At 48.8% G+C, this 17,244-nt stretch overlaps 1 protein-coding gene across 1 annotated transcript in view; it reads right to left on the bottom strand.

Moving 5' to 3' along the window:
• Window positions 1–17,244, bottom strand: part of LOC139262248 (intelectin-1a-like) — a 43,246-nt gene that overhangs the window by 684 nt on the left and 25,318 nt on the right. Inside the window, exons 6-8 of the mRNA XM_070877392.1 lie at window positions 13,237–13,395; window positions 7,170–7,290; window positions 51–154 (exon numbers count right to left, since the gene is read on the bottom strand). Coding sequence (XP_070733493.1) covers window positions 51–154; window positions 7,170–7,290; window positions 13,237–13,395 — 384 coding nt within the window. The remainder of the gene's footprint in view (window positions 1–50; window positions 155–7,169; window positions 7,291–13,236; window positions 13,396–17,244) is intronic.

Here is a 17,244-nt window from a genome sequence, read left to right as displayed (position 1 = left end):
CATCTATTCACTCCTCTATCATCCCTCTCTAATGCAGTACCCGTACTTACATGTTCTGAATCGCAACCTTTGGTTTTCATTCCAGAACACATGGCGAGTGCTGCCTTTTCATTGTTGAACACCCTGAATTGCACAAAGCCAGGTTCAAATTCTCCTGTAAACACATATCAGAACACATAATGATTTATATATAAACAGGTTAGACATCCAGCACACACCTGCCACGCTTCAGATCTCACACTTCAAAGAATCACAAGTAAAAAAAAAGGGACAACATCCAATCATTCTTTGCTGTTTCCTGACCTTGATAACTGTGGCTTTCAAACAGTTGCATATGAGTCCAGGATGTGCCTATGAAACCATTTCCACATAGGGAGCAGTGGTCTTATAGGGACAAGTCAGGTTAATCAAAGCTCCAGTTTAGAAGACAGGCACTTAGAGCCTTTTTTCACTTGCCCGAAATGGCCACGGGATTCACGCAGCTCGGGAACCACGTCTGTCAATCTGAGATGGGAGTTTCGTGGCCATTGCTCCAGCTGATTACTTGACACATGCAATGGACAGTAAAAGTTTCCACCTAACAGATGATCAATTTCCTCAGCAGAAGCTGTTGTTTAATCCATTTCCAGCACAGATTCTGCAGACTGTAAGTGTTTCCAGCAAAGTCTCCATCCAGTTTCACCTCATTGGAAGAACTCACTCACCATTAACAGAATGCTTCTGTCATCTGTACTTCACCCGCCATCTACTCCATCAACATGGATGCCATCTATACGATCTCACCTTGGCCTAGCACTGATGTTGCCGGCGGGGCTCTGGAGCACAGCCCTGAACTCAGCACCCCGCTACCACCCCAGGATGCCCCTCCATGGACGATGAGCGCCTCCAATAGTGCTCTGCCTCCATTGAGGGGTGAAAGGTCTGAATTCCACTTTGGAGACTGAACTTCCGGGCCGAGAGATAAATGTTCCGGCCCCGGAAGGTTACCGCCTTCAAACGGGGGATGTGGCAATTTCGCCCCCTTTAAGCTTGACACATTAACAGAAACTTTACATAAACATTGGTTAAAGCACACAAGTGGCTTCCCTTATATGTTGTTAGTTGGTATGATTGCACTAGGGTGGGGGTGTGTGTGAGGGGTGGCTAGTGAGAGGGGGATGTAATAATGAAGATAGAGAGAGATGGATGGATGGAGGTGCAAGGTATGGTGTGAGTAAGGATGTTCAGGAGTAGGACTCGGAAGGCAGAGTGATGGGGATGTGATGAGAGGTTTCCTGATTTAATGAGATCATTGAAACTTTTGCAGCACTGCACCCAGGTCCTCCTGACCACATCACTGCTTGTGACATCATCTGCAATCTGCAACCAGGCTGCCTTGTCTCCTGGGGAGGTGTCTTCCACCCATCGGAAGGGAAGAGGAGCTCCTTGTCTGCTATGCCTCCCTCCATAAGCATATGGAAGGAGACATGAGAGAACCTGGGTCAGCCCTCTGCCTCTGTGCAGTCATTGTCGGTGTTTGCAGCAGTCCAATGCTGTAGTGCACTGACAGCACGATGTTAGATTACACTTCAAATGTAATGTGGTCGGGGTCACTTTAAAGATCCCGGCTGAAAACGCATCATGACTGACATCACCAGACGTGCTCCATCTCATTGGGCCAGGTAATGAGTTGGGTGGACTTAATAGGCCCTATTAAGGTAAGTTCATTTTCAACAGTGGAATGGAGTCAGCAGTGGGGTCATGACCCACCACGGACAGCGCCCGCACCGGATCCGCCCAGGTAGGCTTGCAGAAGACTATGGCATCTAATAGAAATGAACAGACATAAACTAGAGGAGAGTTCAAAGCTCCATTTGTCAAGGTCACCTTGGACATAAAAACAAAAAGAAAATACTCAGCAGTTCAGGCAGCATCTGTGGAGAGAGAAACAGAGTTAACGTTTCAGGTCAATGATCCTTCGTCAGAACTGACGTATGTTCGAAAAGAACAGAGCCTGAGGATCACTGAAAGGGGGTGGGGAAGAAAGAACAACAGGGAAGGTCTGTGATAAGGTGGAACACAGGAGAGATTAGAGACAAAAGGGACGATGAGCCGAATTCAAAAGGTATTGGCAGAAGTTAGTAAAAGATTAGTCTTGATAGGGTGTGAATGGCAGAATAATTAAACAGCTGCCATTGGGGAGAAAGAGAAAAGAAACACATAAGATTCTGTGGGAGTGGGGGGGCGGCGGAATGGAGCCAAAAATGGGCACAGGTTATCTGATTGTTGAACTCGATGTTGAGTCGAGAAGGCTGTAAAGTTGCTAAATGAAAGACGAGATGTTGTTCCTCGAGCTCACGTTGAGCTTCACTGGATCAGTGTAGGAGGCCGAGGACGGAGATGTCGCAGTGGGAATGGAGCAGGGAATTAAAGTGACAGGCGACCGGAAGCTCAGGGTCTTGCTTACGGACTGAATGGAGGTGCTCCGCAAAGCGGTCACCCCATCTACGTTTGTTTTCCCCAAAGTAGAGGAGACCACATCGTGAACAGCGAATACAGTAGACTAAAATTGAGAGAAGTACATAAATCATTGTTTCACCCTGGATAGTGGGAAGGGAGGAGGTAAAAGAGCAGGTGTTGCATCTCCTGCGCTTGTACGGGAAGGTGCCGTGGGAAGGGGAGGGGGTGCTGGGGGTGACTGCGGAATAGACCAGGGTGTTGCGGAGGGAGCTGTCCTTTCGGAACGCTGAGAGAGGAGGGGAGGGGTAGATGTGATTGGTGGTGGGATCACGCTGAAGGTGGTGGAAATGACAGTGAATGATCCGTTGAACGTGAGGGCTGATAGGGTGAAAGTTGAGGAGATTACATTGGAGGCAGTTCAGCGAAGGTTCATTAGGTTGATTCCGGAGATGAAGGGGTTGACTTATGAAGATAGGTTGAGTATGTTGGGCCTATACTCATTGTAGTTCAGAAGAATGAGAGATGATGTTATCAAAATGTATAAGATAATGAGGGGGCTCATCAACGTGGATGCAGTGAGGATATTTCCACTCATCGGGGAACTAGAACTAGGGCCATAGTCTTAGAATAAAGGGCCACCCATTTAAAACTGTTGAGGAGGAATTTCTTCTCTCAGAGGGTTGTAAATCTGTGGAATTCTCTGCTCCAGAGAGCTGTGGAGGCTGGGTGATTGAATATATTTAAGGCAGAGATGGACAGATTTTGAAGCGATGAGGGAATAAAGGTTTATGGGTAGCGGGCAGGGAAGTGGAGCTGAGTCCATGATCAGATCAGCCATGGTATTATTAAATGGTGGAGCAGGCTCGAGGGGCCAGGTGGCCTACTGCTGCTCCTATTTCTGATGTTCTTATGACAAGAGGAACCCTGTCGTGGTTCTGAGAGGGAGGGGAAAGGGTGAGAGCAGAGGTGCGGGAAATAGAACGAACACGGTCGAGGGCCATCTTAACCATGGTGGAGAGGAATCCTCGGTTGAGGAAAAAGGAAGACATGTCAGAGGCACTAGTGTGAAAGGTGGCATTGTCAGAGCAGATGTGAGTGAGATGGAGAAACTGGGAGATTGGAATGGAGTCCTTACAGGATGTGGGGTGGGAGGAAGTGTAGTCCAGGTAGCTGTGGGAGTCAGTGGGCCTATAGTGGATACTGGTCGATAGCCTATCCCCAGAAATGGATTCAGAGAAGTCGAAGAAGGGAAGGGAAGAGTCAGAGATGGACCAATTAAAGGTGAGGGAAGGGTGGAAATTGGATGCAAAGTGAGTGACATTTCCTAGTTCAGGGCGAGAGCAGGAAATGGCACCGATTTCATTTGAACAGTTCATCATCAAAGTGTACCTCCTCAGGTGGATGTAAAACATCCTATGGCACTTTTTGAAGAAGTGCAGTGGAGTTCTGGGGCCATTGGCATGATTTATCCCTTAGTCAACACTGTCATGGTCACTGTTTAGAATCCTGGGGGGGAAATTGGGCTCTGTAACACCCATTGTTTTGTCGGTATGTGGCTTTCAGATGGGTAGTGCACTGGACAGCAGCTTGGTAAAAGGGTATGCGCGTGTGCACCTAACGTTCGTCGCTAACTTGCAGAGCAGGCAAATTATAATGTCAATCACTATGCAATGCTAATTTGATGCCAACACTGCAATTTATGAATACCATGTTCCAGCCTCGACCTTGTCTTAACCTGACACTGCTGAACACAACAGTAATCGGCACGAAGGGCCCCCACCAGTGCTATTTAATCGAATCATGAACTACTTACAGGTTAGTTACTGGATTATTTCTTCTGAATTCTGATGCAATTTACACGTTGTTGGAGCTTTCCTACACTTGCTGAAAGTTTCAGTAATCTACAAGGAGTGGTCTGGCTAGTGCTGGCACTTTTTTATTCATTTAAAAGCTTGTGCTGAACAAGTTGCTGTCAGACATGAGTGGCCTGGTAGGCCTTCCTCTTGTAATTAAGCATGACTGGGAGAATGAAGAGAGGCCAAGCAGAGCAGGTCAAGCTGCTGTAAGAGGGAGGAGAAGGGGGAGAAGGTTTATCCGCAGGAATCTGTATGCACAGAGAGTTTTTAATGAGCAATTACCTTATCCCAACTTCAGTAACGACCAATGTTCGAGATGTCTTCACTTTGCCCTGGAAGCCCCTTTGAACAGTGGTATCCAGAGCCACGATAGCAGCAGACTGAGTTTGCAAGTCAGCAGTTTGAGCTTCCCCTGCTCCTTTCAAACATTCAGTTGAAGCTGTTTGTGCTGCAATGGAAGCTGTGACATCGGCCAGCAGACACTGCATCATGGAGGGTTCTACAGATGTGCTGACAGAGATGACCATCTGCTCTGTGTTGGCAAGGTCTGCACAAAGCTCTCTGCCAAGTTGATGCTGGACTCCTCCATGCTCCATTGACATCGAGCGCAGGCGCCTGGTTCTGTACACCCATCAGCCTTTTTCTGTAGCCTGGCCCATCGATGTCCTCACCTGAGTCCTCTGCAGCAGAACTAGTGTGTGACCTTGCCCTTTGGTGAGCTGTAACCTGCGCTATCCTTTCCCTCTGCCTGGCTCCTGTGTACTGAAGCTCGGTGTCTCATTACATGCAGAGTCCCTTCTCAAACCTAGCATCTAAAATACTCGCAGTGTCAGTCTCTAAGCTGTTGGCTGGAAGTGCAAGATCGAGTAATGGTGTGTCTTCATCTTCACTGTTTTTTTCTTCTTCCTCCACTGATTACTAAAGCTCCAAGGGTTTGGTGTGGGGAGAGGAGAAAGTAAGAAGTGTGTGCTTACACTCTCTGCAGCTTGTGAGTCAGAAGAGATTGTGGGATGAGGGTGAAGTTGAATGAGAGCAGGAGGATTGAGTATGTAGATACCCTCATCGCCAATCCCTCCAGTCCCTCCAGTGGCCATGGCCTCAGTGATGCCCCTTCCCATAATGGTCAGCACTGTCTCTTCAATAGAGGTTAAAACTTGGTTGAGTAGATGCCAGTGTGTGTGAGCTGTCAGTTGTTGGTGCGAGACTTGCAACAGTGCTAAGTGTATGAGGATGAGGTAATGCATCAGGATTTTAGGATTGAGTGCTCGATGATAGAGAGATGAGCGATAGGGGTATAGTGAATTGAGCAGTTGATGAAGTTAGTGGTGCAGTTGTTGGGATCTGCCATTTGAAGATGAACTCACTCACCTTGATGACTTGTATGAGATTGTTAACCTTCTGCCTGCACTGCATTATGTTCTTGGAGCCACACTCCTGGCATTGACCTCTGACACTACTTGTTTCCACTGCCTCCTGAGCACATGTCTGGAGACCTGCTGCCCCCTGCAGATATAGGAGATCTCTCCTTCTTTCCACCACATCTACCAAGACCTCCAGTGCATTTTCTGAAAACCTTTGTGCTCACTCTCTCACATGTTTAGCCATTGCTCAAGTATCACAGCCCAGATAACCTTTAAAATAATCCCACCACTTCTTGCAGCCACAATGCACCTCCCCTTTAAGAGGTGCAGGCAGCCTTTAAATAGCATTGGCCACTCGAGATATCGGGCCCCTGCTGATATGTGCAGCCAATGAACAGTGGGGTTCGTGCTGGCTGCATGCAGTGATCATATAAAAGAGCATCAGGCACCAACTTACCGTGCTGCCTGCAACACATTGAACAGGTGCGGGTTAATCACACACTGAAATCCCCAGGCACGTTTTCGGGGTTTGTCAATTTCTCCCCCCTGGTGTCCTGGCCAGGATTTATCCTTTAGTCATTGTTTAGAATCATAGAATGATACAGGAGGCCAATCGCCCCATCGCACTTACGCCGGCTCTTTGAAAGAGCTCTCCAATTAGTCCCACCCCGCTGCTGTTTCCCCATTGGCCAGCAAATGTTCACCTTCCAATATTTATCCAATTCCATTTTGAAGATTATTATTGAATCTGCTTCCTCCACCTTTCAGGCAGTGCATTCCAGAACATCACAACTCACTGCGTAAAAAATAAAGTCTTCATATCGCCTCTGATTCTTTTGCCAATTACCTTCAATCTGTGCCCTCTGGTTACCAACCCTTCTGCTCCTGGAAACAGTTTCTCCTTATTTATAACCCTTCATGAGTTTGAACACTGCTATCAAATCTCCCTTAACCTTCTCTGCTCTACGGAGAACAACCCCAATTTCTCTAGTCTCTCCACTTAACTGAAGTGTTTCAGCCCAGGTACCATTCTAGTAAACCTCCTCTGCACCCTCTCCAAGGCCTTGACATCCTTCCGAAAGTACAGTGCCCAGAATTGGCCACATTATTCCAGTTGGGGCCTGACCAGTGATTTATGAAGGTTCAGCATAACTTCCTTGCTGTATGTGGGACTTTGCTGTGTTCAACTTAGCTGCTGCTTTTGCTCACAAAACAATATTTCAAAAAGTTTGAATTATCAGCTGTGAAATACTTTAGGATGTTCTGAAGATGCAGAAATGCAAAATAAATGCAAGTTCTTTCTTTTAGATACAGCCTCTGCTCATTCAAGAGCTGCTTTGCAATACCTACTACAGATCAGTAAGCAGTTTCATGGCCCTTGCCTGACTTCTCCACGGCAAATGGACTGATTCCACCGACCAGAAATCTATGTTTTTGTTTCAGAAGACAATGCTCTTGAAGCTTGAATATTAGAATAGAGTAATTCACTTAAACCCCTGCACATTGCACTTACCTCGAACAGAAGGCCCGTAAAAATTGCGTATCTTCTGACCATCGCCGAAGTCATAGTTGATGGGAGTGAAAGGTCCGTTATCACCTGGGCATTTCCCTTTGTTGTATTCTACAGGGTAACGCTGAAATAGAACATATTGTCCACACATTGAAAGACCATCCGCTTGGCCGTCTCGTCCCTCTATGCCCCCTCCTCTCCCTGCGCCCACTTCTTCCAGTCCTCCTCCTAACTTTGCAGTTCTTTTCCCCCACAACCCCCAACATCTTCCGACCCAACGCTTTTCAAACTCATCTCTTCCATGAAAAGCTCACCACCTGCTCTATTGGAACCCTGCCAACACAATTCCAGATTATCAGCCTGGCGCAGTGGTAATATTCTTATCTCTCAGTCAGAACATTGTAGATTCAAGCTTTACTGCAGGGACTTGACTGCATGATCCAGGCTGCTACTTCAGTGCAGTACTGAGGGCATGTTGCATTGTTGGAGGGGCATCATTTGGATAAGATGTTAAACCAAAGCCTTTTTTTGCCAGTCCTGGAGGATGTAGCGGATCCCAAGGCTCTATTCAAAGAAAAGCAGGGTAGTTCTCCCAGTGTCCCGGCCAAAATTTATCCCTCAGTCAACTCTTCCTGAAACAGAGTAACTGATTATGTATCCCAATATTGTCTGTGGGTGCTTGTTGTGCCTACCACGTTTGCCTACTGTAATGTATTTGCTTCATTGGTTCTTGGCTTAAGAATTCATAACCAAGGTTTAACAATCATACTGCACTTTACCAATTCATCCATTAGGCTCACAAGTGCATGCCTCATCATGGCTGACCTAGACTGAACTGACTGGGGTTTTATTGAATCTTGTGGACATCACGTGACTGGCTAAGACACTTACAATGTAACAACTCTACAACTATTTCAAGTTGATCTGTAAATCACGTGCCCCCTCCTTAAATGGGGCACTAAAACTGACACATTAAACAAAATAAACTTTGGACAGCGACTTAAATCAAATTAATATTTGGTTGCCGGGAGTGATGATGCACTCCAGTCCCTCTGGCGCCCACCTCATGCGGAAGGCCGCGAGTGTACGGGTGGACACCATGTGCTCCATCTCCAGGGACATCCTGGCTTGGATGTAACCGCGGAAGAGAGGCAGGCAGTTGGGCTGAACGACCCCCTCGACCGCCCGCTGCCTGGACCGGTTGATGGCCACCTTGGCCATGCCCAGGAGCAATCCCACGAGGTGGCCTTCCGACCTGCACGCTCCCCTCCGCACAGGAGCGTGGGACTAAAGTGCAGCCGGAATTTGAGCAGTAGCCCATTCAAGTTATGGAAGAGGGGCTGCAACCTCATACACTCAACATAAGCATGGAACACGGACTCTTGTAGACCGCAGAAATTACAGGCGGCCTGGGAGTCCGTGAACCGATTTAAAAACCAATTGCTCAGGACTGCTCCGTCCAACACCCTCCAGGCCAAGTCCCCAATAAATAAAGGGAGTACTCCCGCGTAGAGAGCACTCAATTGGGGACCCCGCCTCCTCCGGATGGCAAGATGGTGTGCCATGGCGTGTCCAGACAACAGACGAGGCAAAGTGGAGAGTGTGCAAGAGCAGCCTGTACAGGCATCCCCTCCGTGCAGAACTGAAAGGCACGGAGGGGATTTCCCGGAGGAGGCTCAAGTTGTGAGGCACCAGCTCCCGAGGGAGGTTTTGGGGCCTGGCGCCGATGGGGAACTCTGTCCAGACGGGGGTCAGTTTGGATGGAATTGCCCCAAGTGCTTGAGCATCCTCGACACACCTAACGGAGTCAGGGCCCAGTGCTGTTTTTAGCGACTCGATGGCATTGGCCGTGCGCTGGACGTTGCCCCAGGATAGGCACCATGCCAGCTCCTCTGGCGACATCCAGCCCGCTCCTCCTACATCGAGCAGGTCCCTGACCCTGGTCACCTCGCCAACCACAGCCCTCTCGTCCGCCTGCCACCTAAAACCGCGGTCGTGGAGGTACGGATTCCTGAGCAGCGGCTTCCGAAGGACAGCCACCACTCCAGATGGGGCAGAATTGCATTTGGTGGCGTCTCTGTTCCAGACCCTGATGAGTTCTTGGTAAAAGACAGGCAGCCCCCACATGGCAGTCCTGGTGTCCCCCCAGGCTCACAAACAGGAGCAGCGTGTCATAATTAAGGCAGTACTGTTGGCAGAAGAAAGACGTTGTCAGCGAACACCATCTAGGAGGGTGCTCGACGTACAGGTATCTGAAGACAGAAAGTCGCAGCCTGGATGCTCACGCACACCAACGCCGAACCGCCCTCCCTCAGCAGGAGACTCAGAACTGCAGCACAGACCCAGTGCTTCCTGTTGTTCCAGAAGAAGTCCACCAGCTTTTTCTGTATCTTGGTCACAAACTCAGGGAGAGGGGTCCAAGTGACCAACTGGTAGCACAGCATAGCGGCCAACAGCTGGTTTATGACTAGCGCTCAACCCCTGTTACAGAGCACTCGGAGCAGTCCTGTCCAGCGTCCTAGGTGAGCGGCAAATTTAGCCTCCAGCTCTTGCCAGCTCGCCGGCCAGGCTTCCTCGTCAGGGCTAAGGTAGACTCCCAGATAGAGGAGATGGGTCATGCTCCAGGCAAAAGGCCTGAGCTCCTCCCGTAGGGAGTCCACCCGCTACTGACCCAGCAGGAGTCCGGAACATTTCTCCCAGTTGATCCTGGCGGAGGATGTAGCCGAGTAAATCTCCTGGCACTCACGCATCTCCACAGGTCAATGGGGTCCTCGACCTTGAGGAGCATGTCATCAGCGTAAGCCGAGAGGACGATCTCCACGCCTGGCCCTTGCAGAGCCAGTCCCGTCAACCTCTTCCGCAAGAGGTTCCATGCATATGGCATATAACTGGCCGGACATGGGGCATCGCTGGGGCACACTTCTCGCAAAGTGAAGGGGCGCCGTCAAAGACCCGTTAACCTTAATCAAACACTCCACAGTGGCATACAAAAGTCGGATCCGGGCGACGAAATGCATCCCAAACCCAAAAGTGCGCAGAGTTCCGAACAGATACTCATGATCCTGTCAAACGCCTTCTCCTGGTCCAGGGAAAGGAAGGCGACCGACAGACCAGCCTCCTGGGAATGGTGGACCAGATCCCAGACCAGATGGGTGTTGCCGTGGATTATCCGGCCCGGGACCATGTAGGACTGATCGAGGTGGATCATGTGGTCCAGCACGGCACCAAAGCAAGCAGATATAGCCGTGGCAAAAATTTATAATCTGTGCTGAGGAGGGAGACCAGGCGCCATTTCTTAAGTAGGCAGAGATCGCCCTTTTAGGCAGCAGGACGATGATTGCCCTGCGCCAGACTTTCCCCCAGGACCCATGCATTGTCGCCCCTCAAGGAAGTCCTAGAAGCCCCTGTGGAACTCCACGCTCAGCCCGTTCAGCCCCGGGAACTTTCCCCTCGCGAGCTGGTCGAGGGCACCGGTCAGCTCCGATAGGCTTAGAGGAGTGTCCAGATTTTCGGCACCCTCAGGGCCGACCTTCATCAGGTCCTTCCACAAAACTCTATGCGCTTCCTCACTGGGCGGATCAGGAGAGAACAGAGTCCTGTAGTAGTCGTGGGCCCTGTTACTGATGCCCTCCAGATCCGAGACCAGAGATCCGTCGTCAGCCAGCAGCGCCAAGAGCTGCTTACGGACCCCCTGTCTTTTTTCCAGTGAGTAGAAGAACGGGGAGCTGTGGTGCAGGTCCTGGAGGAACTGGATCCGCAACCTCACGAATGCGCCTCGGGACCTGACAAGTTGAAGGTGCTTCAGCGCGGCCTTCTTCACTTTATGCACCACCACAGGGCCGGGTCCTCAACGACTTGACCGAGACGGGACTCCAGGTCGAGCACCTCCATCTTCAGACGTCCCACCCTGGCCTCCCGCCTCTTGGTCGACCCCTTCGCATATTCTTGACAGAAGATACGAACGTGAGCCTTGTCCTCGTCCCACCATAACCTCAAGGAGGGGTAGCCCCCGTGCTTCCTTTTCCAGTCGGCCCAGAAGCGACGGAACAAATCCTGGAGCCACTCGTCCTCCAGCAGCAGGTTGTTAAAATGCCAGTACGTGGACCCCACCCACGCGCAGAGTGAAGCAAGCTCCGCCCACACCAGGTGGTGGTCCGAGCACAGCGCCGGCCGCATGGAAGTCGCTGGAATGCAGCATACATATGCCCGGGATATGTGCAGGCGGTCGATTCTGGACCATCCTCTTCCAGGCCTCACCCAAGTGAAGGCGCTGGAGTCGGGATGGAGATTTCGCCAGATGTCCACCAAGTTGAAGGACCCGACCAGGTCCCTCAACTTCTCCATCGCGGTCATGCTCTGCGGGGCACCGGAGCGGTCCCTCGCCTCGAGGGTGCAGTAAAAATCCCTCGAGGGCAATGCAGTCGCCAGTGTCGATAGAGCCTAGAGGAGTGGAAACTTCTTCGAAGAAGCGCACTTGCTGCGGACAGGGCTGGGGGGGCGTACACGTTCACTAAATGGAGCGGCCGTCCCCCAGGTGAACCATGACATGCAGCAAGCGGCCTGGCACAGGCTCCTCGACCCCCAAGATCTCCGGCTAAAAATGTGGGGCCAGCAAGATAGCCACCCCACAAGAAGTGGCAGTGAGGTGGCTCATGTGGACCTCTCCTTGCCATTCCAGGAGCCACGTAGCCTCGTCTCCTGGAATGGTGTGGGTTTCTTGCAGGAAGCACACTGCATATTTCCCCACCTGTAGGAGCGAAAAATTGTTAAATCTACGGCGTGCCTCTCTGCTGCCGTTGATGTTGAGGCTGGCTATTGTCATCTTCATGTGTACTGACCTCCACTCCCTCAGCAAACCAGTGAGGAATGTTTTGAGCCGGCGCAGCTCAAGACTACCTTTTTTTGGTAAGGTCCTGTCCGCGCCCATGGTTTTGACAATGGTGCGGACGGACCTGATGAGCAGCGCCAGCTCGGACTATTTGTCCAGGGCCAGCTGGGCTCTATTGCGGTGACCCTGGCATTCCGCCAAATAATCCCAGAGTTCCTTGTCAGGAATGAGGGGGGACTCAGCGGCAGGAACAAGGAGATCAATCGCCTCACTGGCGATGAACTCTACATCCTCTCCCGCACCGACCACCAAGTCCCCGTCCTCGTCCGGCTGGTTGCCATCAACGGCCAGTCCATCGACTGCATGGGGTATGGCGAATGGCCCGGCTCTACCATGCGGCCCTACTTCTGTCATGATCCCACCCCCAAGATCGTTGGCAGAGAAGTCCTCCCTGGGCTCCTCCTGGGATGTCGGGTCGGGAAGTGGCAGTTGGGGAAGTCCAGAACCAAGGGTCACAGTCTAAGGATAAGGTTAAGCCATATAGGACCGTGATGAGGAGAAACATTTTCACCCAGAGAATTATGAACCTATGGAATTCTCTACCACAGAAAGTTGTTGAGTCCAGTTCGTTGGATATATTCAAAAGGGAGTTAGATGGCCCTTACGGCTAAACGGATCAGCTATGGAGAGAAGGCAGGAGTGGGGTACTGAAGTCGCATGATCAGCCATGATCATATGGAATGGTGGTGCAGGTTCGAAGGGCCGAATACCCTGCTCCTGCACCTATTTTCTATGTTTCTATGTAAATTGGCCTGGGTTTTTATCTGGTTTTTGCCTCTCCCAGGAGGTTGGGGTGGACTGTAGAATGGTTCAGTATAAGGGGCGTCGCAGTTGTGTGAGGCGGACTGGTTGGGCTGGGTGCTCGTTGCCTTTCCGTCATTGTTCAGAGGTTTATATGTAACCTTTGGGGCTGCTGATCAAGGGCTGTGCGGCTCTTTGTCGGCCGGAGTGGACACAATGGGCCGAAATGGCCTCTTTCTGCGATGTAAATTTCTATGTTTCTATATTTCTATGTTTTAATTTTGTGATTGTGCAGATGAATATTATCAGAGACTTGAACTTTAACCTAACCAGCACAATTTTGAGTGCGTTTCGGGGCAAATTCACAACTGCACCCAAAGCGGAAACTCTACATCATTTTCAAATGTCACACTGCACTTTAGACAATGCTGGAACACTCACCTTGTAAAGCTCGAACAGATTCCCCCCGTACTGATGCAGGAACTTGGTCTGGGTGTGATAGCGGAGGATTGCCGCATGTCTCCAGCTCGTTCTGGGCGTGTCGTTGGGCACGTGCCACACGGATATGTCTGAGGCCATGATGTCATAGTAACCCGGGTTCTGTTTGGAAGCAGACAGAGTTTGTAAGGACGATTGCAAGCAGAGTTCAGGAGCATCAAAAAGCATGTGTTACTGAGAGTGACCTCTCTAAGAATCAGATCCAGCTGCACAGTATGGAGTTGATAACATGGTTTTTGGAGCCCGTAGCATTGCTGCTCATTGTATGCTGGCTCAATACACTGTGGAATGCTGAGTCCTACAGAGTGCCCCTTACAATTAAAAACAAGGGCATACAAAGTGACCAAAACTACTGGGAGGACAAAAATCTGGGAAGCTTTTAAAAGCCAGCAAAGGACGATTAAAAAAATGATTAAGAAAGAGAAGATAGACGATGAAAGTAAACTAGCACAAAATATAAAAACAGATAGCAAGAGTTTCTATAGGTATATAAAAAGTAAAAGAGTGGCTAAAGTAAATGTTGGTCCCTTAGAGGATGAGACCGGGGAACTAGTAATGGGGAACATGGAGATGGCAGAAACTCTGAACAAATATTTTGTATCAGTCTTTACAGTAGAGGACACTAACAATATTCCAACAGTGGATAGTCAAGGGGCGATAGGGGGGGAGGAACTTAACACAATCACAATCACTAAGGAGGTGGTACTCAATGGGATAAAAATAATGGCAGATAAAAATCCCCTGGACCTGATGGCTTGCATCCCAGGGTCTTAAGAGAAGTAGCGGCAGGGTTTGTGGATGCATTGATTGTAATTTACCTAAATTCCCTGGGTTCTGGGGAGGTCCCAGCAAATTGGAAAACTGCAAATGTAACGCCCCTAATTAAAAAAGAGAGCAGACACAAAGCAGGGAACTATAGACGAGTTAGCCTAACATCTGTGGTTGGGAAAATGTTGGAGTCCATTATTAAAGAAGCAGTAGCAGGACATTTGGATAAGCAAAATTCGGTCAGGCAGAGTCAGCATGGGTTTATGAAGGGGAGGTCATGTTTGATAAATTTGCTGGAGTTCTTTGAGGATGTAACAAACAGGGTGGATAAAGGGGAACCAGTGGATGTGGTGTATTTGGACTTCCAGAAGGCATTTGACAAGGTGCCACTTAAAAGGTTACTGCACAAGATAAAAGTTCACGGGTTTGGGGGTAATATATTAGCATGGATAGAGGATTGGCTAACTAACAGAAAACAGAGAGGCAGGACAAATGGTTCATTCACTGATTGGCAACCAGTAACTACAGTGCTGGAACCCCAATTATTTACAATCTATATTAACGACTTGGAAGAAGGGATGGAGTGTAACGTAGCCAAGTTTGCTGACGAGACAAAGATGGGAGGAAAAGCAATGTGTGAGGAGAACACAAAAAATCTGCTAAAGGACATCGACAGTCTAAGTGAGTGGGCAAAAATTTGGCAGATGAATTATAATGTTGGAAAGTGTGAAGTCATGCACTTTGGCAGAAAAAAATCAAAGAGCAAGGTAATATTTAAATGGAGAAAGATTGCGAAGTGCTGCAGTACAGCGGGACCCAGGGGTACTCGTGCATGAAACACAAAAGGATAGGATGCAGGTACAGCAAGTGATCAGGAAGGCCAATGGTATCTTGCACTTTATTGCAAAGGGGATGGAGTATAAAAGCAGGGAATTCTTCTACAGTTATTCAAGGTATTGGTGAGGCCACACCCGGAATACTGTGTGCAGATTTGTTTTCCATATTTACAAAACAATGTACTTGCTTTGGAAGCAGTTTAGAGAAGGTTCACTCGGTTGATTCCGGGGATGAGAGGGTTGACTTATGAGGAAAGGTTGAATAGGTAGGGCCTCTACTCATTGGAGTTCAGAAGAATGAGAGATGATCTTATCGAAACGTATTATGAGGAGGCTTGACAAGGTGGATACAGGGAGGATGTTTCCACTGAGGTGGGAGACTAGAACCAGAGGGCATGATCTTAAACTAAGGAGCCGCACATTTAAAATAGAGATGAGGAGGAATTTCTTCTCTCAGAGCTTTGTAAATTGGTGGAATTTGTTGCCTTGGAGAGCTGTGGAAGCTGGGACAATGAATAAATTTAAGATAGAAATAGACAGTTTCTTGAGCGATAAGGGGATAAGGAGTTATGGGGTGCAGGCCATGAAGTGGAGCTGAGTCCATGATCAGATCAGCCTTGATCTTATTGAATGACGGAGCAGGCTCGAGGGGCCGTATAGCCTACTCCTCTTCCTAGTTCTTATGTTCTTATCTTCATGTTCTTACATGTTTGATAATGCAATCCAAGAGCATCTCAGGCTCATTAAAGACCCAATTTCACAATAAGTGAGAGGAGGTAACAAGAGTACAATTGATGCACCTGACTGGTGTTGTAAGCGATTGTACAACAAGTGTGCAATAAGGTGTAGCACTGCCCCTTAGTTGCATGGCAGTGTGAAATGCTGCAATGCCTGCCTGTATGTGCGAAGTGAATGAATGAGTGAATAAGGAAGGAAGAAATGAAAATCAAATATAAAAGCCGCAGGTTAAGGGGAGACCTCTAACCACACCTGCTTCCTATCCAGAATCTGCATGGTCCTTTGCTTATGAAGTTAATGGTCAGAGCATTGGTGGCCCTTTCCAGTCTGCATACATTGCCTTTTGTTATGTGCAGCATTCTCCTACAAACAAGTAGTGTAAAGGGATGTACATTGCAAAGTGGAACATGAGGGAAGATGTATGCCACTCAAGTGACCAAGTTACTAGGCACCTTCTAGGAGTGTGTCAACATTCAGCGTGCAGGGCCCTTATGCTGGCTGTGCACTTGATGATTACACATGGAAGCTGACTCCATGTCTGCCCATGATATTGTCAAGAGGCAGCATGCAGATGTGGAAGAGGAGTGGGCCAAGGATGGATCTTTCAGGGACTCTGAAGGCAATGGTGCAGGGCTGGGAAGAGAAGCCATTGCTGGAAATGCCCTGGCTATAACAGAACAGGAAGGAGGGGAAAATCAGAAACGGTGTGGAAAAGATAAACCTGGAGCATCGCTTCAAACTAAACAGAATGACAGAGCTTCAAATTAGAAAAACGGGAAATTTAAGACTCATGTGAGGAAGCACTCCTTCAAAAAGAGCGATTAACGTAATGGAATGGATATCTGGGTAGGGTAATGTAGGGATTACCTTAGAATGATTTGGATGTGGTGCGATGAGAGGAGTGTAACTTTTTACTTTCTGGATTGATGATCTAAAATCAGGACAAATGGACTCATTGCTATTTATCGATCTTGTGATTCTTTTGTACAGTTGGTGGCAAAACAATAGGGCAGCCAATATGAGCTGCCTTAGTGGTGTTTGCACTGATGCTCTTCTCTGTACTGCCTGCACTATGCTGGTGGTGGGGGCTTTGATATTCCTCCAAGCTTCAGTTTCGCTGAGTCTTTATTCATTTTGTCCTTTTCCCCAGGTCTCGTGTACAGGATCTAAGTTAACTGAGCATCCAACTGATTCATTCCCCTAAACATTTGAACAATTTTAATCCTTCCGCATTTCTTTTGCCCAATGAAAACGAATTACTTTCTGTGAATCTCTCGTCACTGACTCCTAAATTCCGGCATCATGCTGGTCATTCTGCCCTCACGCGCTCCAGTGCCTAAAACCAATTTCCTTTTTAAGGACGAGTTCCCCATAACTCCCCCGATGTGCAGTCTAGTGATCTACACAGGTTAGAAAACATGTTCCAGCTTATAGTTACATTCATTCCTGTCCATGAAGGGTCCTTTCAGTCAGTGATCAGTAATGATGACCAGGTATATTTCTCCTTTGTTCATTCACTTCCCTTCACCTTGCCTGTGCTCTGTGTTTCCTGTTCCAGTTTGTAGAACCTTGGCCTAGATATTCGGTAACGCCCCGGTTGGAAAGTTGG

Source organism: Pristiophorus japonicus, chromosome 4 (genome assembly GCF_044704955.1).
Source record: "Pristiophorus japonicus isolate sPriJap1 chromosome 4, sPriJap1.hap1, whole genome shotgun sequence".
NCBI classification, from domain to species: domain Eukaryota; kingdom Metazoa; phylum Chordata; class Chondrichthyes; family Pristiophoridae; genus Pristiophorus; species Pristiophorus japonicus.
The sequence above is the reverse complement of the archived record's forward strand: the minus strand, read 5'-3'. Positions and strand labels throughout refer to the sequence as shown.